Here is a 23,837-nt window from a genome sequence, read left to right on the forward strand (position 1 = left end):
TTTATACGTAGAAGTGTAAACTATGGCACAATAATGTTGAAATTATTAATTTCTACCGCATAAAATCTTGAGATCAATTTTAATTTTAGGCAAAATTTTGTTAATTTTGTTGCATGGATGAAAATGTAGATTCAAAACAATCAGTTATTAGGTGAGAAATGTGGTCGATTAGAATAAGGTTTGCTGGAGAAATATAAATAAAAGATTCTAGGAAAGAGCCCCGTTACACCAGAAATTAGTTTCAGGAACGATTTATAAAAATACGACTTTAAAACATAAAAGTCTCTCTTTATTCCGTAACATTCACGTTTTTTTTTTTTTTTTTTTTTAAACACGTCTCTTTAAAGTTTGCAATGATCTTCTGTTGGGTGAATGTTCCACTTTAGTTCTTTTGGACCTTGGTGCTGCATTTGATATTTTTATTAACAGGTTAGAGAATGATGTGACCCTGCATTGGTTCAGGTCTTATCTTTCAAACAGATACTCTTCAATATCTATTGCTGGCTCTGTTTCTTCCCCCACTAAAGTCTTCTATGGTGTTCCCCAGGGGTCGATCTTGGGCCCTATTCTTTTTTCCATTTACATGCTCCCTCTAGGTGACATCAATTGTAAATACAACATCCAATATCACTGTTATGCAGACGACACACAGTTATACATCCCAATTAAGCCCGGTGATCAGTCTAATAGAGCAGCCCTCCACAACTGTATCACAAATAAAATACTGGATGTCAGACAATTTTCTCCAACTCAATCAGTCAAAAGCTGATGTCATTGTTACAGGTACATCTACAAAAAGAAAAAATATTTTGGAAAGCCTCGGTGATTTAACACTTCTGGCAAAACCCTCAGTCAGAAACCTTGGCATCATTTTTGACCAGATTTTGACCTGTTTTTAAGGCCAAACATGGACTAGCTCCAGCCTATAATTCAGACATTTTATCTTCACACAAACAAGATCGCAGTCTGAGATCCACTGTTAAGGCCCTGCTCGCTGTTCCAAGGTTCAGGCTGACAACAAAAGGCAACAAGGCCTTTATGTAATGTTTAAGTTAATAGACTGTCTTGAATCTCTCCTCCCTGCTCCCTTTCCCCTCCCCCTCCCCTTAGGTGTAACACTGCTCTCCCTTTTTATATCCTCCCTATAATAAAAGATTTCTTACCCTTCCTTAGGGAGGGCTGGTGATGGTCACAATTAAGCAATAAAATAAATCAATGTATTTTATTGCAATAACAAAATATGCATTGCTGTCTCATAATGATTGCACTTCCTGTGGTGTTGACCTTTGACAGCATGTGCAGACAAGATTAAAAAAAATAAATAAAAAAATAAGTTAATAGACTGTTTTAATTCGTATGTATTTTCAATGTGTGCTAACATTTTATGCTGTAAAGCACTTTATTTGTATTGAAAAGTGATTCACAAATAGTTATTTATTATTATATGTGACTGGAATACCATTTAAGGCACAGGTTCCCAATTTTGTTTGGATTTATGGACTTCTTAAAGAGGAATGTTAAGGATCCCAACATAATCTTAATGAAGGACCAACTCTGCCACAACAATAAACAAATACCTATGCCATTAATAAATACATGATTAAATCACTCAATACCTAATTATATTCCTTAAATGCTATTTATTTATTTATGGCATATATCTATAGGTATTTATTTATTATTATGGCAGAGTTGGTCCTTCATTAATCAATATTTCAGACCTTTGTAGTAGAAATAAACTTAAAGGGTACTTGCACGAGTCTTGTACACAAAATATGTGCACATTTATATGACAACAAAAAAAAAAAAAACTTTTTCTAGCAATTGAGAGCCATCAAACTAACAAATAAATGAAATAGAAATATTTACTAAGCCACAATTCAATGACAATACAGCCATGTTTTTCGAAATCACAGCATTTATTCCCGATTTCTTTTGTGAATTAATACAAAATACTGAACAATGTCACAGCTTCCCTCCGAGTCAAGTAGGTAAACTCCCTTTTTTTTTTTATATCCCCCCTCAAAATGTTGTTCTCCTGAAACATTAGCAGAGGAACCCAAAAAGTACAAGGAAAGAAACTACCTTACAGTTATCAATACTTTAATATGAATTTCTATACATTTATAAAATCAAAATTATTTGCAATGATTTTAAATTCTTTGTTTTCTTTATTCTTCATTTTTAAGTACACTTACATTTTTTTTTTAAATGACCACACACACACACTTACGCACTGCAGCCCATGGTTTTAAGTGTACTTCTTCTTGCATATGTGTGTGAAGTCGTCAACACATTCCTGAATGCTACGTTTGTGTCACCGCATTTTTAAAAACAACCGTCAAGTGCTTTGTTATTTTTTTGTCACACAAACGCGTGTTTCATTCGTTGTTGAAATGCATATCTTCACATCCCAGTACAGTATAAGATCACCTTTAGTTTTGTTTTTTAGTCACAGATGCAAGTTTCTCTCTTCTTTATCCGTTTAACGTAAAATAAAGCAGGTGTTTCAGATTTGTGACCCAAAAGAAACAAAAAAAAAGTTAAAACAACGTGATGCAGGAAAAGAAATGCTGTCGATGGTCTTCTCCAAAATGTTCAAGTTTCTCATCCCTTTTTCAGTTACACACTGCACGGCACAGCAGGGTGTCTTTTATGGTGATGGAAGATCAGATAAGCGCGCGCACACACACACACACACACAAACACAAACACACACATGACCACACGCACACAAAAAACCTTCACTTCATGACTTTAAGACACTAAATTAAAAATTATTCTTTGCTAACATATTAAAGGCCACCTGTTAAAATCGTAAAGAAATGTATTTATTTCGTTATGATTATTATATATATATATAAATGTATATATTAACCATGGATTTACCCCATTTTAAGTTTTAAAGTTAATCCTCAAAAGAGGATGAGGATGACATTGGAAACACTACAATAATAACAATAATCTCATCTGCTCCCATCAGACAACAAAAAAAAAAAAAACATGGACGGGGGAAAGCCACAAAACAACAAATATGGAAGCACTTTCAACATTTTCCCCCCCACAATCAGCCCCGAATCAGCAACAAAGTGAGTGGATGCCAGGACTTAGGACAGGAAATCAGATGGATTGAGGAGGAGAAGAAGAGAAAATCCTGCTTTCCGTTAGCGATGGGACAGCAGTGACAGTCCTGTAGATCTCTTAGAACAGAGAGCCGCTGGAGGGAAAGCAGCTTTTTATTTTATCTATGTTTCTCTTGTGCGAGTTTTCCAGTAAAGGAGAGGCTCTGGGGTTTCCTTTTGCAAGTTTAATTACCGCTGATGTCAGAAAATGTCAGGGCAGCCCTCCCAGCTGCCTCGGTCCTTGGCTTCCCAGTAGCCTCCCTTGTAGATGTGAATGTGCTCGCCCGTGATCCGGTCCTCGCATCGCTCGAACCATATGGCCTGGTGGCTGTCGTGATGCGCACCTACAAGAGAAGAGAAGGAATCCCTCATGAAGGTCGTGCATAAAATATGCCATGGGCTACGATAGCTATCCGTGCACCCCCCCACAAACCTCTGACATCATATTTTTCTGAGGTTTTAGGGTGTTCTGAGTTGGGATGAACTTGTTGTTTTGACATAAAGTTTAGTGTTACCCTTGAAATATATTTGGAATCAATATGTTTCCCAATTCATTTTCACGTTTAACACTTATGTGGTACATATGTGGCATCTGTGTACCAATAAAACACACAAATATAAGACCAAAATAAAGCTGGGCTTCTGCTCGTTCCAATGTTAATTTATGATAATTAGGTCTGTCACTTTAACGCGTTAATTGCGATTACTTATTTACAAGAAAAATTAAGAATGCCGTTAACCACTTTTTTTTAACACTCCAAACACTGCGGAACCTTTCTCATATTAAGAGTTCCTGGTACAGCCATAATACTGATGCACAGTCTGCAGTACAAGACAGGAGACTGCCGAGCTACTCAGCTTCGTTTGCGTTAATTTTGACTTCTAAAAACACCAGATTGAAAACACAAGCCTAGTTGTTTCCAAACTGGGTAAGAAAGAGTTTGCCTTATCACCGGAGCTTTGCAGCTTTTGCTACCACCTGAATGTAGCGGCTAGCGCAGACACTCGGACAATGCTAACTGCTACATGCTGCAAGCCGTGACTGACAAATGAACAAACTCACTGGATAAATATTTTTCACTGAAGGAGAGAAAAAGCAACAAGTTCGATGTCAGAAAAGTGATCCAACTGTTTATGATGTGCTAACTTATAGCACTACATAGGACGTTTTGTTTCACTTGTATTTTCTATTATTTGACACGTAGCCCTAGGGACTAGTCTCAAACACAGAGGAATGTAAATGGCTACGCCTGCATCTGTTCAAGTCTGTTAAAAAACAAATAAATGACTTTATAAAGCCACTTTGTTTTATATCAATGTTTTGATTTGCCACAAAAATTTAATTTAAATGAAAATACATCAAGTTGACGGCGTTTCTCAGCAATTCATAGGAGCGACTAAAAAAAGAGATGAATTAATGACAACACTAATGATAATACCCCTTGTACACATTTGATGCTGCCAAATATAATAATTAATTCTTTATTTTCTATTTCTGTGAAATCTGTATCTCAGGTTTGTTCCTAATTACTATAAATCACCAGAAACTGTGTTTAAACACAGTTTCTGGTGAAACTGTACGGGCTAATCCAAGTTAAATAAACGTTTTGCAACACCAAATAAGCCCAAAATATCAGATGCATCCACAAACACACACGCACGCAGAACTTCCTTCCTTTTATAGATAGACTTTCCTGCAATGTTGTAATTCTTTGTATTTTTAATGGTATTCTTGCAAATTTTTCTGTCATTTTGCACATTTACTTTGGGGGCCGCATGAAATGAGACAGAGGGCAGCATGTGGCCCCCGGGCCGCCAGTTGCCTATGTCTGCCCTAAAACATTAAAAAATATTGTGTCAGAGGTTTGTGGGGGGTGTGCACGGATAGCTATCGTAGCCCATGGCCTAAAAGTAAAGAGTGATGGATGGATTGAATAAAAACACGGGAGCAGTGAGAGAAAGAGGGATTAACTGTGGGATACTTGCTTTTCAGAGAAGGGTCAGTTAGACAGTCCTCATCGACAGCTTTAGGAAAGAAAAGGGGGGAATCACAGAGATTGTTTTTTTGTTTTTTTTACCCCATCATTCAAAGATTTGCTCCACGGAAGCAGCCAAAGAGTGGAAAACAGGAGGGATCGGTGCTAGGTGTCTTACCGTCTTCAGACTGGCTGGAAGTGCGCTGGCTAGCTGCTTCTCTCTCCCTCTCACGGCGCACGCTGCGTTGTTTCTCCTCCAGACGCTGTTTCTCAGTGTTGGCTTCCTCCCAGCGGCCGTCCTCCATCAGACGCTGGTCGGGCCTGCGTCGGCTGTCGGTGGGGGCGACTCCGTCCTCAGACTCATTCAGGGTGAGAGCCAGGGCCGTGAAGAAGTACATGGTTTCTGCTCCGTCACTGTGGGCGGGGACGAAGAAGTCAAAATAAAAGATACCCGAACAGGGAACTATAAAAAAAAATACAATAAGTTATAATATATATATTGATGCCATTATCATTCAAGTTTCACTTCACTTTTGCATTATGTCTCATCTCTCAATCTGCATGGTGACTCCTGTTCTTTGACCAATTACTTTAAAATATTTATTATTACTTTTTATGATTTATGTTTAAATGCAATCCGATTGTTTGCAAATGTTTGCTGATATGTTAAAAAAATGACTTTTTGTTTTCATGTAAAAAGATTGGGGTATTTTAACTTGATTTTATGGAGAGGTGCAGTTTATTTTTTGTGATTTTGTCTGTTGGGTGATATAATAATGTAAAACTAAGAAATAAAAAAGAAGTTATACTAAATAATTAAAAAATGCACAGTGCATGGGTTTATAATGAAAAAGCAAGATTTTTTGTTAATATTCGATTTACATTTCATCTTCACATTTCTTAAAAGAAAAAATTGTTGTCACCCTCATAACAAAAGGCCTATATATAATTGTTGTTTAAATATATATATATATAAAACATTTCTTTTTATAATATAAAAAAATTAATGAGTTGGGCATAAAATCTCAAAATGGGAAATGTGCGATGGCGTATTAGGGCCACATTAAAAAAATTTAAATAAAAAATCTGGACACTACGTGATTAAAGCCCTATTATTTCATAAAAATAAAGTTGTAAGTTAATGAGAATAAAAGTTAAATCTTAATAAAATGGTGATTTTATGAGATGTCAATATTTCAAGATTAAAGTCGTAATTTCATGAGAATAAAATTGAAATGCAAACAGGATTTTGTTGACCCCAAATTCACACTATTCAATGTGTATCATTATAAATTTATGCTTAATCAACTGTACCTATCATATTAGGAAAAGTCATGAAATACGAAGCTAAAGAAGTGAACTATAACTTTTTTTAATAATAAAGATTTTATTGTGTCAAATTGACCCCAAGGTTAATAGGAGGGTTAAAAACTGGCAGATAATTCTCTTCATTCTCCTTATTCTCTGAATCAATAATATGAGCTTCAGACACAAAGACTTCCTGAAACTACTTAAGCTGTGTGCGGATACACAGGTTTCTATTGGAGTCAAATTAACCTGGAGTTGTGCCAATATTTATGTGAATGTAACATGTGAGAAAGTCCTTTAGTTTCTGGATGACACATGAAACTTAGATGACAGAATGTTTTAATTAATGCTGTGCATTATAACGATATATATATCGTAGTGCGATATAAAAACGTCTACCGTACGATTTAACCCTCTATCGTTAATGGATGGGCTGCGTCAGATCCCAGCCTCATTTAACACCAGCAGGGTCGTGCTCAGACATAAGCGTTAAGTATTTAGTGCAACAAAGATGCAGAAAATGGATATTATGGCTATGTCGAGGTAAAACACAGCTTTTTTCGGCCAGCTTGGGTCTCCCGGAGCGACCGGAATCATCAATTAGTCTGGTTACAAACTGTGTCATGACTCTTCCAAGCAAACGTGTCTCAAAAATGGAAGTGCTAATTTATCTCATGCTGCTCTCGAAGGACTTTTAAAGAATATAACCTAACAAACCACTACTATCATATATGCTCTTTGATGGAACTCGAAAGTAAAAATTCACTACAAGTACTGTTTAAGACGATATCAGTGGCCATTATTAGCATATGTAGCGATTATTCAGTCATTGAGAAGATTCCTAAAGGAGACGTACCATTTATTTTGGTACTTTATACTGGGATATATGTAGTTATCAGGATATAAATCTACCTGTATCGTGATATAAAATGTTTCTCCATATCGCACAGCACAAGTAACCTCCGCCAAGCATGAAGCGCAGAGCGGAAGTTTATGTTTTACCCTGCGTTTATCTGTCTGTCCGTGTAAAGGTTTTGAACGGATTTGATGAAATTTTCAGGAAATGTTGAAAAATACCAAAAAATAAATAAATAGGAAAATAGCTCCTTTAAGCACGGTGGCTTATGGGAAATGTAGTAGTGGTAGGGAAGTGCATTGTGTGTATGTGCTGCCCGGTACTCATGCTGTACTTGGCGGAGGTCTGCGCTCTCTGAGTGCTCTAGTTAGAACTATTATCATTTGCATAAGATGATGAAGATGATGACGCGTACGGTAAAGGGTTTCTCCTCCACACTTCTCGGGCTTTGAGGGTCTGATAGACGGTTTTCTGTTTGCCCTCGGTGCCGTTCTCTCCTCCTCGGCTGCTCTGCATCACTCTGGAGAGTTCCATCTTCTCATCCCAAGTGCCCGACAGCACGTAGTGGGCCTTACCGTCTTTGTCCATCACCACGCCCGTCACCTTAGCAACCATACACACACACGTGGGGGATTGAGGCAGGGAAAATGTGAAGGAAAATAACTTGAAGTGAAACTTCCTGTCTCACCTTTCGGGCCACGTCTCTGGAGAAGTAGCTGTAGGGAGCAAACTTTAGGTGGCAGCGGTCTCCTGTGGTGTGGTTCACTATGTCGATCTCTCCAGACTGAGCAGGAAACAGGACCAACAGGAACACATTCATTTTCACACTAAACTACAGTATGAGTTTGTTAGTTGCCACAAAAACTATTTGCAGATTTTTAAAATTTGGGTAACATTTTTCTAATTCAACAAATAATTAAAAAAAGGTTTTTAAATATATTTCAATTATACATCGCTGAAAGAGATAATCCAGTACAGTCTATGTAATAAATTGTTGTGTTGACCGCATTGAATTAATGTAAATAGGTTAAAACTAATATAATGAAGTATTTAAGTAATTATTTTATTATACAATTTATATTTTGATCAATGAAATAAATGCTTGTGCTCTATGTAAAGATCTTTTGTGATTAAAGTAATTAAATGCATGACGGTGACTTATTAAATTTTTTATTTATTCAGTTTATTTCCGACATGGTTACATTGACTTTTTTTTACATTTTTTTTTTTTTTTTTTTTGTACATGCCGAAAAAGGGAGACGAGAGAAGCAGTTTGCTTATCTCGGTCCCGTCGCGTTTTGTACACCGAAAATTTACATCAAAGCTTGTCGCGCTGGTCAAACATTCTTAGGTTGTTCTGAACAGTCCTTTTTTGTGTAGGATTTATTCATCTGTAGTCAGTGTTGTTTTTTTTATTCCTCCTCCTTTCTATCGTTGTTCGTGTCGGCCTTGTTCCCTGCCAGACGTTGTTTGCGTTCTTCCAGTTCAAGAAAAGTTCATGTTCTTTCGAAGTTGTTCCAAAGGTTTTTCCCTTCAAATCCATGACGTCACCACTCGGGAATGTCTCTTTTGGATACACAAGTTTGCAGCTTATTTTGTCTCTACATCAAGGTTATTCCAGCTGTTAGTTCTATTAGCAGTGTTGTATTTTCCAGTGTTAGATTTAACTCTTTCTTGTAGAAACACATTACTATGTCTTAGTTCATAAGCAAGGTAGAAATGTAATCCTTAATGTGTTCTACGACAATTGAAATGAATAGGTGACAGACCTTTTTTACTCTTGCTTTCCACATTGAATTCAGTGTCTGTGAAATAAACACAGTCTGAGTCTTCTTTCCAGTGTGTGTATTGATCTGGGTCCATATCCATGATTACCATCAGTAGGGATGTAACGATTCACACAACTCCCGATATGATTCGATTCACGATACTGGGTTCACGATACGATTCTCTCACGATTTATTTTACAAAATGGGACTGTAGACAAATTTTTTTTTGGGAATAAAACTAGAAAATACAGTACTATTTTCCTTTTTTTCGTCAAGTTTTCATTCATAAACACCTTTGATTCCTTCAGTTTCTTGCCTTGCTTCATTAGTTCTCCTTTAAATTTCACATTCGTGAAGGTGATTTTTACAGCTCTGGTATCATTACGCTTCGGCAGGAGTTGGCAGGAGTTAAAGTTGTTAGGGTTCAAGACAATGTCCTTCGGTTCCAAGTAATCAATGACCTCTTGTTCAATCGATATTGTGTCTTCGTCACTTTGTTCCGTTGTCCGTCTCAATGCACTCGCGTAACTCCTGGGTTTTATCTTTAAGCCTGTAATGATGACATCTTTCTCTCTTTCCTTTTGTTCCAGCTCTTCAACCCTTGCGTTCAGCAGTTTTATCAGCATTCACTATATTCTTTTGTTCCAGTACCTTTACTTCACTTTGAAGGCTTTCCAGTGCTTTTTCCAGCGTCTTTTCCAACGACTTTATCTCAGTAGTGAACTTCAGAGATAGATCGTCTTTGAGATTTCGTATCATCTCCTTGACCTCTTCAAAACCCGGAATAGGTTCTGTAGTGCCTTTTTTAACCATTTTTCTTTTCGTCTTGGGCTTTTCTCAGGCTGTTTATCTCCCAAGGTCGTGTTGTCGGAGCGAGTAAAAACACGTCTGCTCTCTTCAAAGACCAGAGACAATTCAAAGACCAGAGACAATTAATTATGTGCTTTATTGATTATAATGATCTTAATGTTATGTAATTTGACTTTTGTTTTAGTTATTTTGTGTTTGTGTGCATATGCATACATTCTTACGGAAAAGGTTTCAGGCCACTGAAAAAAAAACTAATAAAACAAAACAATAAACAGATCCAATAGCGGAAAAAATAAATAAGTAAATCACAATTGTAGAACACTTTTTTAAAAAGTGTAAAATATAGTCAAAAATTTTTTTTACTATTTTTTGTTCTAATCTTGTCTTTTTTTTTTTATCTTTTTCCAGTTGTGTTTTTAATTTCTTTTTATAACTTTATTTGTTACTATTTCGGGACGCCTGCAAGCAACACACAAAAAAGAATTAAGACTAAAAGAAAGGAAGAAAAAAAAAAGATAACCTCTTGATTTAAAATAAATAAACAAATAAAATGTCTTTTCCTCCATTACTGGATCTGTTTTTTTTTTTTTTTTTGAATGGGGTTCATCGGTGGCCCTAATCCTCTTTCGTACATTTAAACGTTTTATTTTTGACCGAATAAAACGACACTAAAAGTAAAAAACATTAAAAAAAAAAAAAAAACACTGAAATGAAATGAAAAATAAAATCAACAATCATCCTTCAAAATGTTTGCATGATAAGTGCAGATTTCTAAAAAATAAATGAGTAAATTATATATATTTAGTTACACATGTTTGTAAACACTTTGTATAAAAACACTGTTAAAAAGCCCAGAGTGAAACTGTGTAATCATGTGTGTTATCTTAGCCCTTCATGCTGCACATAGGTGAACTTTCGATGTTAAGATAAACAAATCCACGAGTACTTATAACAACACTCCCCTTTTTATGCAGCATGGGAACTACAAAAGGGTGGATCACGAGTACCATTCTGAGTCTGGTATGAAAATGCAGCCCGTCCAGTGTCACGGCGAAACCAGTTCAACCACATTCTTGCACTTTTGTACTGGGTGGATGACTGCAAGGTTGGTTATTTAATCGCCTCGACAAATACTGTGCTGAATAATGACACGCAAAACCAAAACATGTGCTTCCAAATACGTTTCAAAGCTAATCCTCAGGTCTCACCTGGTCGATCCAGAGTTTTCCTACAATGATGTTGTGCACAGTGGTGGTCACTTTCTTCCAGGTGTAGTGATGGTTATTTTTCCCAAAGATTGCGTGAATTGTGCCTGGGAAAGATGAACACACACACACACACACACACACACACACACACACACACACACACACACACACACACACACACACACACACACACACACACACACACACACACACACACACACACACACACACACACACACACACACACACACACACACACACACACACACACACACACACACACACACACACACACACACACACACAGACACAGACAAAAAGAAGATTATCTCTCAGTGGTCTCTCAATGACAATTTCTAGCACATGAATGGAGCTTAAAAACACATCTACAGTAATCACTACAAACGACTTGATGGAAATATTGATACTCAGCACTGATGGGTGGCCACCTCTGTCAACACAGTAATCAAGCACAACTCCTGTTTGGATTTCCTTCAGTCATTATTAAATATATCACAATTATTACACAATGGTTTCAACTATGGAAGAAATGTCAATACATTCATACATACAGTAGATACAAAATCAAAGTTCATTCATGCATCTATAATATATGTGTCAGTATGAGGTAACATAATTAAAGCGTACCTGTAGTGGAAACATATACAACAAAAAATGTGTTTAATGTATTATCAATAAATAAACAAACTATGTGCACTTTTTTATAAAAAAAAAAAAAAAAAAACACATTAAAGGACTTTCTAGAACGATTTTATACCTTGGGGCAGAAACTATGGAGAGCCGCCATTTTGGTCAGGATATGACGCACGTTCGTTGATTGGCCCGGCTTGTTGCTTTAAATAAATAGTGCATTGTGGGAGGTAGAGGCGTAACAGGTCTGTTTACATTGTGGGAAGTGTAGTCTTTCTGTTGTCTGTCGGCACAAAGCAGTCGTATGCCATCTCTCCCTCAGTGATAGAGTTTAGCATTCAGGTTATATGTTAGTAGTGGATTAAAGGTCATCTTTCTCACTAACTACCTGCTTTTTGTATGCTGCCCTGCGCCGAGTCAGCATAAAGAATTATCCTAACGGACAGCGCTGTCGTTACCAACAGAAACGAGCCATGGCTGAGTAGTTAGGTGTTGGAAGTGCACAAATAAGGATAGCAACTGAGATGAAAACTACGTGAAAGGATATCCGTTCATTGACGGGAGGATCCGTTTGTTGTTATAGCAACCGCTTGGGGCTTTACATTTGGAACACTGTTGCCTAGCAACAGCTAACAGGAATCAATGAAAGTGCATCATATCCTGTCCAAAATGGCGGCTCTCCATAGTTTATACCCAAAGTTATAAAATTGTTTTAAATTTTTTTTTCTATAAAAAGTTGCACATATTTTCTTTATTGGTAATGCATTAAACACATTTTTGTTATACACATTTCCACTACAGGAACTCTTTAAGTATAGACTTAAATTTGCAGGTTCCTTATTATTTTTCCGTAAATAAATGTGATTTGTCCTTTACCGAGCATTTCCACTACCCATGCTTTCGTTTGTCTTTTAAACTGTTTAGAGCTCGTGCTCAGCATTTATTATTAGTGTCATCATAACACAGAAGTGAGGAAGACAGACAGTATGTGATGGATATGAAGCGTCTCTTACCTAAAGGCATGATTGAGAGGTATTTTCCCCTGAACTTGCTTGCAACAGTGATTTCCTGCCTCAGGGTCCATCCTCGGTCGGAGATAACGTGGTGCGCTGCGGCAGGAGGGTGGTGACTCACCTGGGAGAGGTCGGAGAGTTCAACCATGTCACACACACACATCAAATATTTGGTTTTTTAAGCCTGTCTGAACCTTAGCAATGATTAGCAGTGAATAAAGTGAGTTTAACTTCCTCCATAAACTCAGCCAATCTAAACAAGTTCCTTCCTTGTCGTGTGTTATTTTTTTTCCCCGTCACTTCCTGGTAGGGAGCTATTACCCCTCCCCCTCACCTGTTCACAGAGCGACCGGTAGCCGCTTTCTCTCCTGCGGTCCAGCTCGTACGTCTCCCCCAGTAGGGGGTTGAAGGGCTTCCCTGTGCGGTGGACGGTGGTGGAGTACGACGACACGGAGAAGGCGGCCACATAACACATCTGCTCCAGAGAACTGTGGCATTTGGCGGCCTTGTCCAGCAACTCGTGGTATTCCAGGTCCTCGGACAGCCGCTGCAGCATCGAGATGGGCTCGTTGAAGTTCACCTGGGGAGCAGAAAGCAACCATGACACGGGAAATCTGCAGGGGTCTAATAATCAAAACAACAAACCTATTTGAAAAGTATTACTTTAATATGTAACGGGAGTGAGAGAAGTTACGGTAAAATGTTGCCAAAGTCTGAACATACAGAAATTAATTATTAATTTTTTTTTTTTTTTTATATATAGTTGCAAGAAATATCCAAGAGAAAGTATTCAGTGTCTGGGAAAGATCCTAGACTAGGGGTGAGTGATATGGAAAAAAATAAATAATCACAACCTCAATTTTAGCGCAATTTTTTCATTCAGATCATTTAGACTATTTTCAAGTTATTTACCAGTAAACCAGTTCACCTACTTAAAATAATCATCCTAAATGGGATAAACGATCATTTAAGTCAGGGAACTTTTGAAAAAAAAAAAAAAACATTTAAATGTATGGTAAATGGACTTGATTTTATATAGCGCTTTATCCCCACACTGAAGCAGTCTCAAAGCTCTTTACATAACAGCTCATTCACCCAATTACTCTCACATTCACACACCAGTGGGACAGGACTGCCATGCAAGGCGCTAGTCGACCATTGGGAGCAACTTAGGGTTCAGTGTCTTGCCCAAGGACACTTCGACACATAGTCAGGTACTGGGATCGAACCCCCAACCTCTCGATCAGAAGACGACCCACTACCACCTGAGCCATGGTCACCCTATATGTAGGCAATTTGTCAAACTGGTTTCAAGTACAGTTACCGTCGAACAAAAAGGCTGCCATGCAAAACCTCAAGCGCTTTTTGTCACACAGTGTTTTTACTTTGTTTAAAGTGGTGTAGCATTAGCATTAAAAACACTTGCTACATAACTAGGCAGCACATCAGTCTATTGAGTTCCATTATTAGGTAACACACTCATGTTAATAAAATCCCACTTTAAGCACTCTTATGAACCTCTCATTTCCCACAGTTTGGACAATCATATGATTTACAAGATAAAACTTTACTGCTTTGGTTACATTAGGCCTGGGCGATATGAACCAATATTCATATTTCTATATTTTTCCTCTATATAGTTTTACAAGAAAAACAATGATAGGTCAAAGCCAGGGGAGAAAAATGCCACAGAAGACGCTTTTATTAATCACTTGCAGCACAATATCAACATTTTGTGGCGGAGCGAACTTCTGTGCTTTGAGCGTTTACTAAATAATTCTTGTGTATGTAATGCTGATATGAGCCTGACTCAGCAAATTGATTGATTAGGCAAGTTAAAAAAAAAAAAAAAAAAAAAAAAAAACCATGGATGTGCTGTGTGTGGGCACACAGACACGGCACCGTGAGGGATAACGTGTGCACTACAGATGGTTCTACGTGATTCGGCAGATCATCGTCATGTTTTAATTCTTCACGATCTAATATCGTCAGATCGCACACCCTTATCCGAGTTTAGCTTATTTTAATCCCTGCAAAAGTGTTTTTTTTTTTTTTAAGCGTCCAGCTCTTATTGCAGTGGTTCACCTTTTTCATGTCGTGACCCCATTTTTATATCACACATTTCTGGAGACCCCAGAGACAAAACTTTTTTTTTTTTTTATCATGTTTGTCATACATCATTTTTTTTTTTTATTCGTGCACAAAATGTTAAGATGCGCCAGCTCAGATATTATTTTACTGCAAGTATAGAATACCATTGTTTGAGATTGTGTGTAGTTAAAAAAAATACTAATTAAACAATGATAATAATAGCTAAAAAATATGTGATTTCATCAGTATATTTCTTTTTATAAATTACTAAACATTTCAGGTGTCCCCATTTTAATTCCAGGCGACCCCAAGGTTGAAAAACACTGTCTTAAAGTGTTTGAATAATGCTGCAAAAGCAAGTTAACGTTAGCATTCTTTTACTCTGCGCTTTTTACTTGAAACAACCAACAAATCGATCTAAATTTACCACGTTTTGTTCTATTTGGGCTTTTTAAGCAACAGTTAAAAACCTTTAAAAATTCACAGTCGAACTATTCTTCTTTTTCGTGTTTTTATCTGTATCTGCTGAGAACTAACTTTGAATTTTAGCTCCCCTTAAAACACCTATAACTCTTAAATGTTTAAATTCTTAATGTACTTTCCAGAACAGGTGCCTCATGAAAATGAGACCTTGTTGTTTCAATGCAGAGATGTCAAACTCAAAGAGAGACCAGTTTGAGGTCGAAAGGGCCACACATTATGGGCAAGGAAACGTATAAATAATATGTAAATTAAGTAAAGCACAAACAATATTCAACCAAAGAGTTAGAGACATCAATTTCTGTAGGATCTTTACATTTCCTTCATTTTGTGACCAATTTGTTTTTATTTTGAATAAATTTTGGGGAAGAATTTGAGGAAAAATGTAGGATTTTGAAAAAGTGAGAGTTCATGCCATAATTTGAAATTAAAAAAAAGAATGACATCATGTGACGTAACCATGAAAAAACTGTGAGCCCTGGCAGAAACTGTGGAGTTCCATTTAATTTATGTATTTGGAGAGACTGAGATATCTACAAATGAATTACTAAGTAATTCAGACAATGACTTGTGGTTTATTTGTCATTTTTACATCCTCCTGTGGGTCAAATTGGGTTAAAGGGCCGGATTTGGCCCCCGGGCCTTGCGTTTGATACGTGTCTCAATGGGACTATACCTGTATAAATAAAGGTTAAAAAATAAACAAATAAGATAAAAGGAGAAGAGGTGAATAAAGGAGAGTTTAAAAGTGATTTGTTTGCACATTCTGAGTTTCCCTTCATCAGAAATAATTAAAGTGTACAAATAAAACTGACTACAGCGAGAAGCTCTGATAGCATTAAATACTTAAGGTTTAAAACTAACACACAGTCGTCAGTTTCTATTCTTGTCTCAACACACGCTGACATGAGATCATGTGACTTTCTGCAATGTGTGTTTTTATGACGGCTGGTTGAACGGAACACACTCACGGGCATGGGGATCTTGGAGAGCTCTTTGCCGATGCAGTTCTTCATGATGCTCCACAGATTGAGGGAGTAGTTGGGTTTGTCTGGGATGCGTGTTCGTCTTTTCTTCAGAGGAACCAGTTCCTGAGACGGAGACTCCTGGGACATCGCTAGAGGCTCCTCGTTCAGCTGAAAAGTACAAACAAATGTTGAATTTAATTCAAATCTTACAACATTAATGATGGATGTTGTATGTAAGGAATCATGTCGTGAACCAGCTTCTTCACTGTGAACCCACCGACTGATCATCAGAACACATTTCACTGTTGAAACCACTGACGTTACTGCTGGATCGTCTGTAAAAAAAAAAAAATAAATAAATAAAAAACATATAGTAAGTGAAATCAAGCAATGTATTTGCTATGGGTGCCACAATCTAAAATTGCCTCTAAAATCTAATATAATAGAAATGTTTATTTTGGTTATATTTTAGGGTCTTATAATTTATTTGTTTTGTTTAATCTATTCAATATTAGAATATTATTATATTCAAGCTAAACTAGTGTAGTGTTTCTCAACCTGGGGGTCGCCTGAAATGTCTAGTAATTGTTAAAAGTAAATAGTGATTGGAATTGTTTTTTTTTTTTACGTTTTTTTCAAATTAAAACAAAACACAATCGTAAACAATTGTATTCCAAACTTTCACTTTGTAAAATATAACTTTAGTTTAAATAAAATGCAGTATAAAGAAAAAGAAATTTTAAAAAAATTACATTGAATAAATTGTGACTTTGTAACAAATACAGAGTACCTAGGATTAGTGTACATAATATAACAAATATGATCAAAGAAGTATTTTGGAAAAATTAATTTCGGGGTCACCAGAAATTTGTGATATCAAAATGGGGTCACGATCCAAAAAAAAAAAGCTTGGGAATCACTGAACTAAGGTTTCAGGGTCTTCTATTCTTTTTAATTGTAGTTAAAGTGTTGCTGACTATCACTTAATCAAGCCTTTTCCTAACATTCCACATTAGAAAATAAGCAATAAAACTTGAATAATAGAGAATAATATCCTATCGGACAGATATCAGTATCAGGCAATACTCAAAGCTACAATATCGCTATCATCAGAAGTGAAAAAGTTGCATTGAGACACCCCTAGCATTTTATTTTTATTGTCGTGATAAGATTAAAACCGACTTGTGGAACTGAGGATCTGCAGGGACGGTGATGAACTCTGGATTTTCCTCCATCGCATCAAAAAACTCGTTGTCGTCCTCGTCCTCGTCGCTGGCCTCGCCTTTCCCTGGTCCTGCAGTGCCTGAGCACAACAAGTAGTTTATTTTGAAAATCCAAGCTGACCCCCCAGAATGAAAGATTCAACCTCTAATAAAACAGAAGTAGACGTACAGCTGTCTGTGTTCACTGAGGAGCAGAGACAGTGATCAACAAGTATCAACAAGGGGTGGAACATTCCACACTGAGTGGGCTGTAACTCACTCTTACTGTCGGCGCTAGCGTTAGCCTGAGCGGCTCCTCTGAACGCTCGCTCCAGGTGGTTGTGCTGCTTGGCCAGTTGCTCTAAAGTCTCCTCCAGTCGGACCCTCTGCTCCCGCTCGGCCTGCAGGGCCTTCTGCCAGCGTTTGCTGTGAGCCTGAGCCAGGGCCAGGAAGTCTCTGCATGCCTAGGGAGGGGGGGTGGTGGTGGTGGTGGGCAGAAACAAGAACTGTCAAGATCCAAGGAGTGGATGGTCAGGATTATATGACTGTGTTCACAGTAAGGGTGTGAGAATAAAAAATTGATTCGGTGAAATATCACAATATTTCACTGAGTGTTTATCGTATCAATCCAAAAAATTTCAAAATCAGTTTTTTTAAATCATGTTTTTAACAAATAAATAAATAAATTGCGCCAACATAGGCATAGCACATAAATGCCTGGTCACTAGGTATCAAAATCAAGTTTTTGGCAGAAAATGAACCAATTTCCACATTAATGTGCCCAAGTTTGCACATCCAGTTAGAAATCAGACAAAGTCTGGAAGACATCAACAATATCTTAGCAATAAGTGTCAATTTATTTCACAAAATGTCCCCAAATTAAATAATAATTGGTCAAAAGGACATTTAAGTATCGGAGAAAAGTTGCAGGATTTTAGAAATATTTAGAATTTTTCCAACAACAATTTACAACTGAATTATTTGGTAATTTAAACAATTATTCAAGTTTTTTGTGTCATTCTCACTTTCTCTTGCGGGCCAAACTGAATGCTCTGAAGGGCCGGATTTGGCCCCCGGGCCTTGAGTTTGACACATGTCATCAGACCTTGTTAAACTACCTCAGTCCTCAATGCATTTTAGCTTAAACGTGAATTGCATTTTATTTTCATAAAACATACTGGCCACTTACATAGATGTATGTATAAAAAAAGAGTTTAAGAACTTAACAGAATCAGAATCTGTTGTAGAAGCTAAACTTAAACTTTTTTAAAAAAATGTAATTTGACAGTTTGATAAACATGCCACTTGTTATTGATATCGGTACTTGAATTACAGCTACCATTTACTTGTTCAAGCAAGTTTAAAAAAAATGACAGAAATGGCGTTTCAATTTGTAATTATTGATATTGTGATGTATTGCAATGGATATTGTCTCGTGACACACAAATAGTAAATCATATGGTCAACCCTAGTTTACAGCTAAAGGACAGATTAAGGGGGTTGGTGTGTGTGTGTGTGTGTGTGTGTGTGTGGACGTAGAGATGGTGGAACCACTCACGTTAATCATTGCGTTGGACGTGATGCGGAACAGTGTGGCTCTCTCCGTCACTTGGCGGATCTTATCTCCTGCCTCTCCGGTCAAACGTAAACTGTCGAGCTCTGTTAAAGACCTGTGGAAACGCATCAGTCAGTGCAAACAGATCAATGAACTCTGATCCTGGACGTTCACTGCTTCATACGGCTCATATTGTTTTAGACACAAACTCATTTTAACTGAAAACTAAAGACACACCCATCAATGGACACTGGTTTCCTTCATTCTGGGTGATAAATAATAAAAAAAAACTACCACAATTGTACGTGTGACTACAATAAGTCTGTGATATGTTCATTTTTTCCATTACCCGTTGACTTTTGAAAATGTTTGACTTTTAGCAGCTTTTTATCCTGTGAGCTGTTATTTTTAGATTCATATTTTTTACATTTAAATATCCACAAAGCTGCTGCATTTGGACATTTGTTCTTTTTGCACGACAAGGAAACCTGAAACACGGGACACATTATTGGTTCTAAAAAATATTTTTTTAATTTGTCCTGTAGATTATCATTTTATCGTCGACCCCAAACCTTGTAATTTCCTTTATTTGTAAAACCAAAACACTGCTGTGCACTTATTATTGTTTTTGCAAATTGCTGAAAACAGGTCTGCAGTGTGACCTGTTGCACGAGTTTGGTTTGTTTTTAAAATGTAAAAAGACTAAAGGAGGTGCTATAATTTAGTAGTTTGGACAGCAATGTTCTAAACTTTTCATTTATATTTGCGATAACTGCCTCATGTTCAGTTAAAACAACAAGTTTTATTGTTTCACAAGTTATTAATGTTTTACAATAAAATAAGATTGGAACATTCGAGCTATAGGCTGTCAGTTATAAAAATAAATAAAATAAATTGGGTTTGAGGCACTTCTAATAAAAACCATGCTTTCTTCTGTTTATACACGTTACCATGTGTGTTTTCTCAGAGGTAGGACCTAAAACATCTGTTAAAGACATTTGCTCAAACACAAACGGAGCCCAAACAGTGCTGAACTCTGACCTCTGCAGAGCTGAGCCGTGCTTGGAGATCAGGTCGTTGCACGTGGTGAGATCTTCCACTTTACTACCCAGGGTCCTCAGAGCCGACTGCACCTCAGAGTTCTGAGCGGCCCCGCTTTGCCCGTGAGCCGCCGGTGGAGACGACGAGGAGAAGTCGTCGCCTGAGTCGTCTGAGAAACACCGAGAAGTTATTTCACGTTTCAGCTTGTTTGTTTGTTTCAGTCTAACAACAACAACAAAAATCTTTAAAAATAAATCATAATTTGAAATATGTAACAAGACTGAAACAGGCAGAAGCAAAAATGCAACATAAATTATAACTTTCAAGTTCACAAAAAATACAAGTACATTTGAGTTGCCTTTTACCAAATAATGCAAATATATATAAATAAATATACGCACACGCACACACACACACGTACTTTCTTTCATATACAACATTTAACAAAGTACACCAACATATTTCTACAGCTTCACATAACTCTCTAAAATATATTGTGACATTTTTAGTTCTTTCTCAACATTATTCCACAAATTAACCCCTAGAGCAGACATCTTTGTTTTAATTCTAATCTTGCTTTTGGGGTAAAATAAACATATATTTATCTCTTCTAGGCTGCATTTGCTGGTCTGCAGTGAAAAGTCGTTTTAAGCGCCTTCTGGAAGAGCATTTATTTTATCTTTGAACATTATCTGTGTTATTTTATAACAAACAATGTCTGTTTTTAATTAACATAAAATGGATGTGTGGTCATAATATTCTGCTTTGTTTTAGCCTTTTTTCCACAATAAAACAATAGAATTTACTATGGTTTTAAAAGCCAAACAAATTGACAGATAAATAAATACAAGGACAACAATAATATATAAAAAAAAACAAACTAAAACATCAACAAAAATGACTTGAAAAAAACAGATGGAAATTGTGTAAAATACACACAAATAACTCCAAAAACACAAATTGTAATTACATAAATATTTTGTTTTATATAACACGCCAAGTGTTTTGGATTTTTTTTTTTTTTGCAATTCACAACAATACATACAAACAACGTATAAATGTCAGAAAAGCACTAAAGAAGAAAAAAAACATTAGTGTTTTTTAATTTTACCTGACTCAGCCTGCATGTTGGCCGCCTTGGCCTTGGCCAGCTCCAGAGCCGTGATCCACCGCTGACGTTCCACCTCACAGCTGGCCTTCAGGTGGTACGTCTGCGCCCCGCCGTTGGAGATGACGAAGTTGCAGGCGTCATCAACGGTGATGGTTGCCGTGGCCAAGTTGATGGTGCCCCGACACGTGTGACCCATCTCTGCCTGGGTCCTGAAAAACACAGGAAATGATGAGAGGACGTTTTCCCACATAAGTTTAGCATATTTAGGAGCAAATGGACAAAATGTGTGACAGCGTACCTGTAATACGACAGCAGCCCATTGCTCAGGACAAACCACCGCCTCTGGTAACCCTTGATGTAGTTTGTCCACTTGAACACCCAGCCTTTGTACGTGTCCCCGGCTGGGGTGGTGGGGGTCTTTGGTTCAGACATCACACCCACACAAAGTCAAGTCGGAAGTTGGAGGAAGCTTTAAAGTGAAAAGGATTTATTTTTTTCAAAAGTATAAGTTTCATATTATAATAGAGAAATTATTGGGCAATATTAGCTGTAAAATGTAATATATTGGTCAACAAAAAACATAAAAAAGATACGTTGCTTGCAACAACATATTAAAAAAAAAGACTTTTACATGAATAAAGTTGAATATTTTTTCATATTTAGCACAAACGACATTTATTTGTGACATCCATTTATTGGGGCATCAAATTTAAAGCCGCTTAAACCTGTTATTTCAATGGAAAAATGTATATTATGTGACCTAAAATTAGGTTTGTGAGAAGGGGATATGTCACAATATATATATATATATATATATATATATATACATACATATATATATATATATACATATATATATATATATATATATACATACATACATATATATATATATATATATACATACATATATATATATGAATGACATGGGCAACAGGCCCTCAGTCTAATTTTGTGCAGCCCCTGGAGTAAATGCACAAAATAAGTGTAATAACCACACAAATAACTCCAAAAACACAAAATCGACAAAGAAAACACAGAAAATGAGAGAAAAATATTGACAAAACGACATGAATACAAAATAATAACTCCAAAAACACACTGAAACCCTTTTTTGTTCTTTCCTGTATTTTGGCTCAGATTGGTCTTTATTCTATGATGACATAATTGTTGATAACGTGGCCCTCGGAGCAGATAATCACAGTTTTGTGGCCCCCGCTGTGATAAAACTTGCCCGTCTCTGCCCTAGTTATATAATATTAAAAATCAACAAATCAGCCTATTTAAAATAAACTTTAAAAAATAAGACACATTTTGAGTTTATTAAGGTAGTAAATGTAAACAATGGCTGTGTTGTTTTGTTATGACTGTATTGAACTTATTTAATTAATATTATAAGTTGTATGTTGTATTTTTCAATCTCAATTAACAATGTATTAATTACATTTTTTTTTTCATCAGTTTGTTTCGAGCTGGGACAAAAAAAACAAAAACAAATATATTTTAAATAATAATAACAATAATAATAATAATCTCTTGAGTTTTTTTAATCAAATGGCCCAAACCAGATTTATAATAGAATCAGAGAATTTTATCACAATTGAAACAAAAAATTGTGATGCACAAACATTAAAAAACAATAGGGTTAATAATATTAAGTGCACAGTCAAGTTAGTCCCTATCCACTACATACTGTATATTATCAGTTCAAATGTGAAATAAAGTTTTTATTCATTTATTGCGGTGTTGGAAGTAAATATGACGTATTACTAAAATGTATCAGACATTTTTCCTCTACAATATAAATAACAAAAATAATAATAATTAATATCTGTAATGGCAGCTGACGTCATAGCAGAGCAAAGGTTAACAGACAACACTAAAATACAAACGCTATCAATGCTTATAAGGCCATTTCTATCATGTTATGTAATCCAAGTATTGTTAGAAAAAATACCACCAATGCCTATTGAAGAAACCACTCATTCAAGCGTGTTTTACGAAACTGTCGCATTTTAATCAAGCGTTGAAGTTTCACAGTGAAATTCTGTGCAAACAGGCCCACGTTCGCTGTGTTCAATTTAAGCCATAACTCGCTAAACTGAGGAAACCAAAATTGTCACGTTTGGAAAGACTGTCAGTTAGCCACAGAATGCTAATACTAATACACGTATTGAAAGATACAAGGCCGAACATTTTGTTGCTCCACAACTTAAGTCGCCGAAAGCGAATGTTTACCTTGACGTGTCCAAACAGCGGGATCAGGCAGCCACACACCCGCTGAAGTCACTGACACCCATCCGCTGCTTAGCCCGGGAGGCTAACCAGCTAACCCGGCCAACACGGAGCAAAGCAAGCAGCTGCAAAAAATAAACAAAGAGTCTACGATACCGTGGCAGTGTTACAAAATGACACCAAAGTATTTCGTTTCTATGGGGAAAATTCAACGCGTGAGTCGCTCATTCTGTGGCTCTGTGCGCTGATAGTCATCTGCAGCTAGCAGGCTAGCTAACTAACTAGCCTAACGTTAGCTCGTTGGTTACACCCGGTGCGACACGTCAGGTGTTCCGTATTGAAACAAACGAAACCGACCCATTTCCCTTTTTTAGCCTCATTAAGATAACAATGTTTAGACTACTCCCACAACAATTTATTCAATTCTCAAGAACAACATTA

General features: G+C 36.7%; 1 protein-coding gene across 2 annotated transcripts; it reads right to left on the bottom strand.

The window, feature by feature from the left end:
- Positions 1 to 1,968: 1,968 nt before the first annotated feature.
- LOC114480445 (oxysterol-binding protein 1-like) lies at positions 1,969 to 23,719 on the bottom strand. Of its 2 annotated transcripts, XM_028474579.1 has the most exons (17): positions 23,400 to 23,719; positions 21,460 to 21,630; positions 21,162 to 21,370; positions 20,051 to 20,219; positions 19,013 to 19,124; positions 17,735 to 17,918; positions 17,435 to 17,555; positions 16,530 to 16,587; positions 16,256 to 16,420; positions 13,048 to 13,293; positions 12,714 to 12,834; positions 11,050 to 11,153; positions 7,951 to 8,046; positions 7,678 to 7,865; positions 5,277 to 5,512; positions 5,109 to 5,147; positions 1,969 to 3,466 (listed from the first exon to the last, which is right to left on the bottom strand). In XM_028474579.1, the coding sequence occupies exons 2-17, from the start codon at positions 21,591 to 21,593 to the stop codon at positions 3,324 to 3,326; spliced, it is 2,325 nt and encodes a 774-aa protein (XP_028330380.1). In that variant the 5' UTR covers positions 21,594 to 21,630; positions 23,400 to 23,719; the 3' UTR covers positions 1,969 to 3,323. The 2 variants fall into 2 exon arrangements, with proteins under 2 accessions (XP_028330380.1, XP_028330381.1); XM_028474580.1 differs by lacking the exon at positions 5,109 to 5,147.
- Positions 23,720 to 23,837: the final 118 nt, after the last annotated feature.

Source organism: Gouania willdenowi, chromosome 18, assembly GCF_900634775.1.
Source record: "Gouania willdenowi chromosome 18, fGouWil2.1, whole genome shotgun sequence".
Taxonomy (NCBI): domain Eukaryota; kingdom Metazoa; phylum Chordata; class Actinopteri; order Blenniiformes; family Gobiesocidae; genus Gouania; species Gouania willdenowi.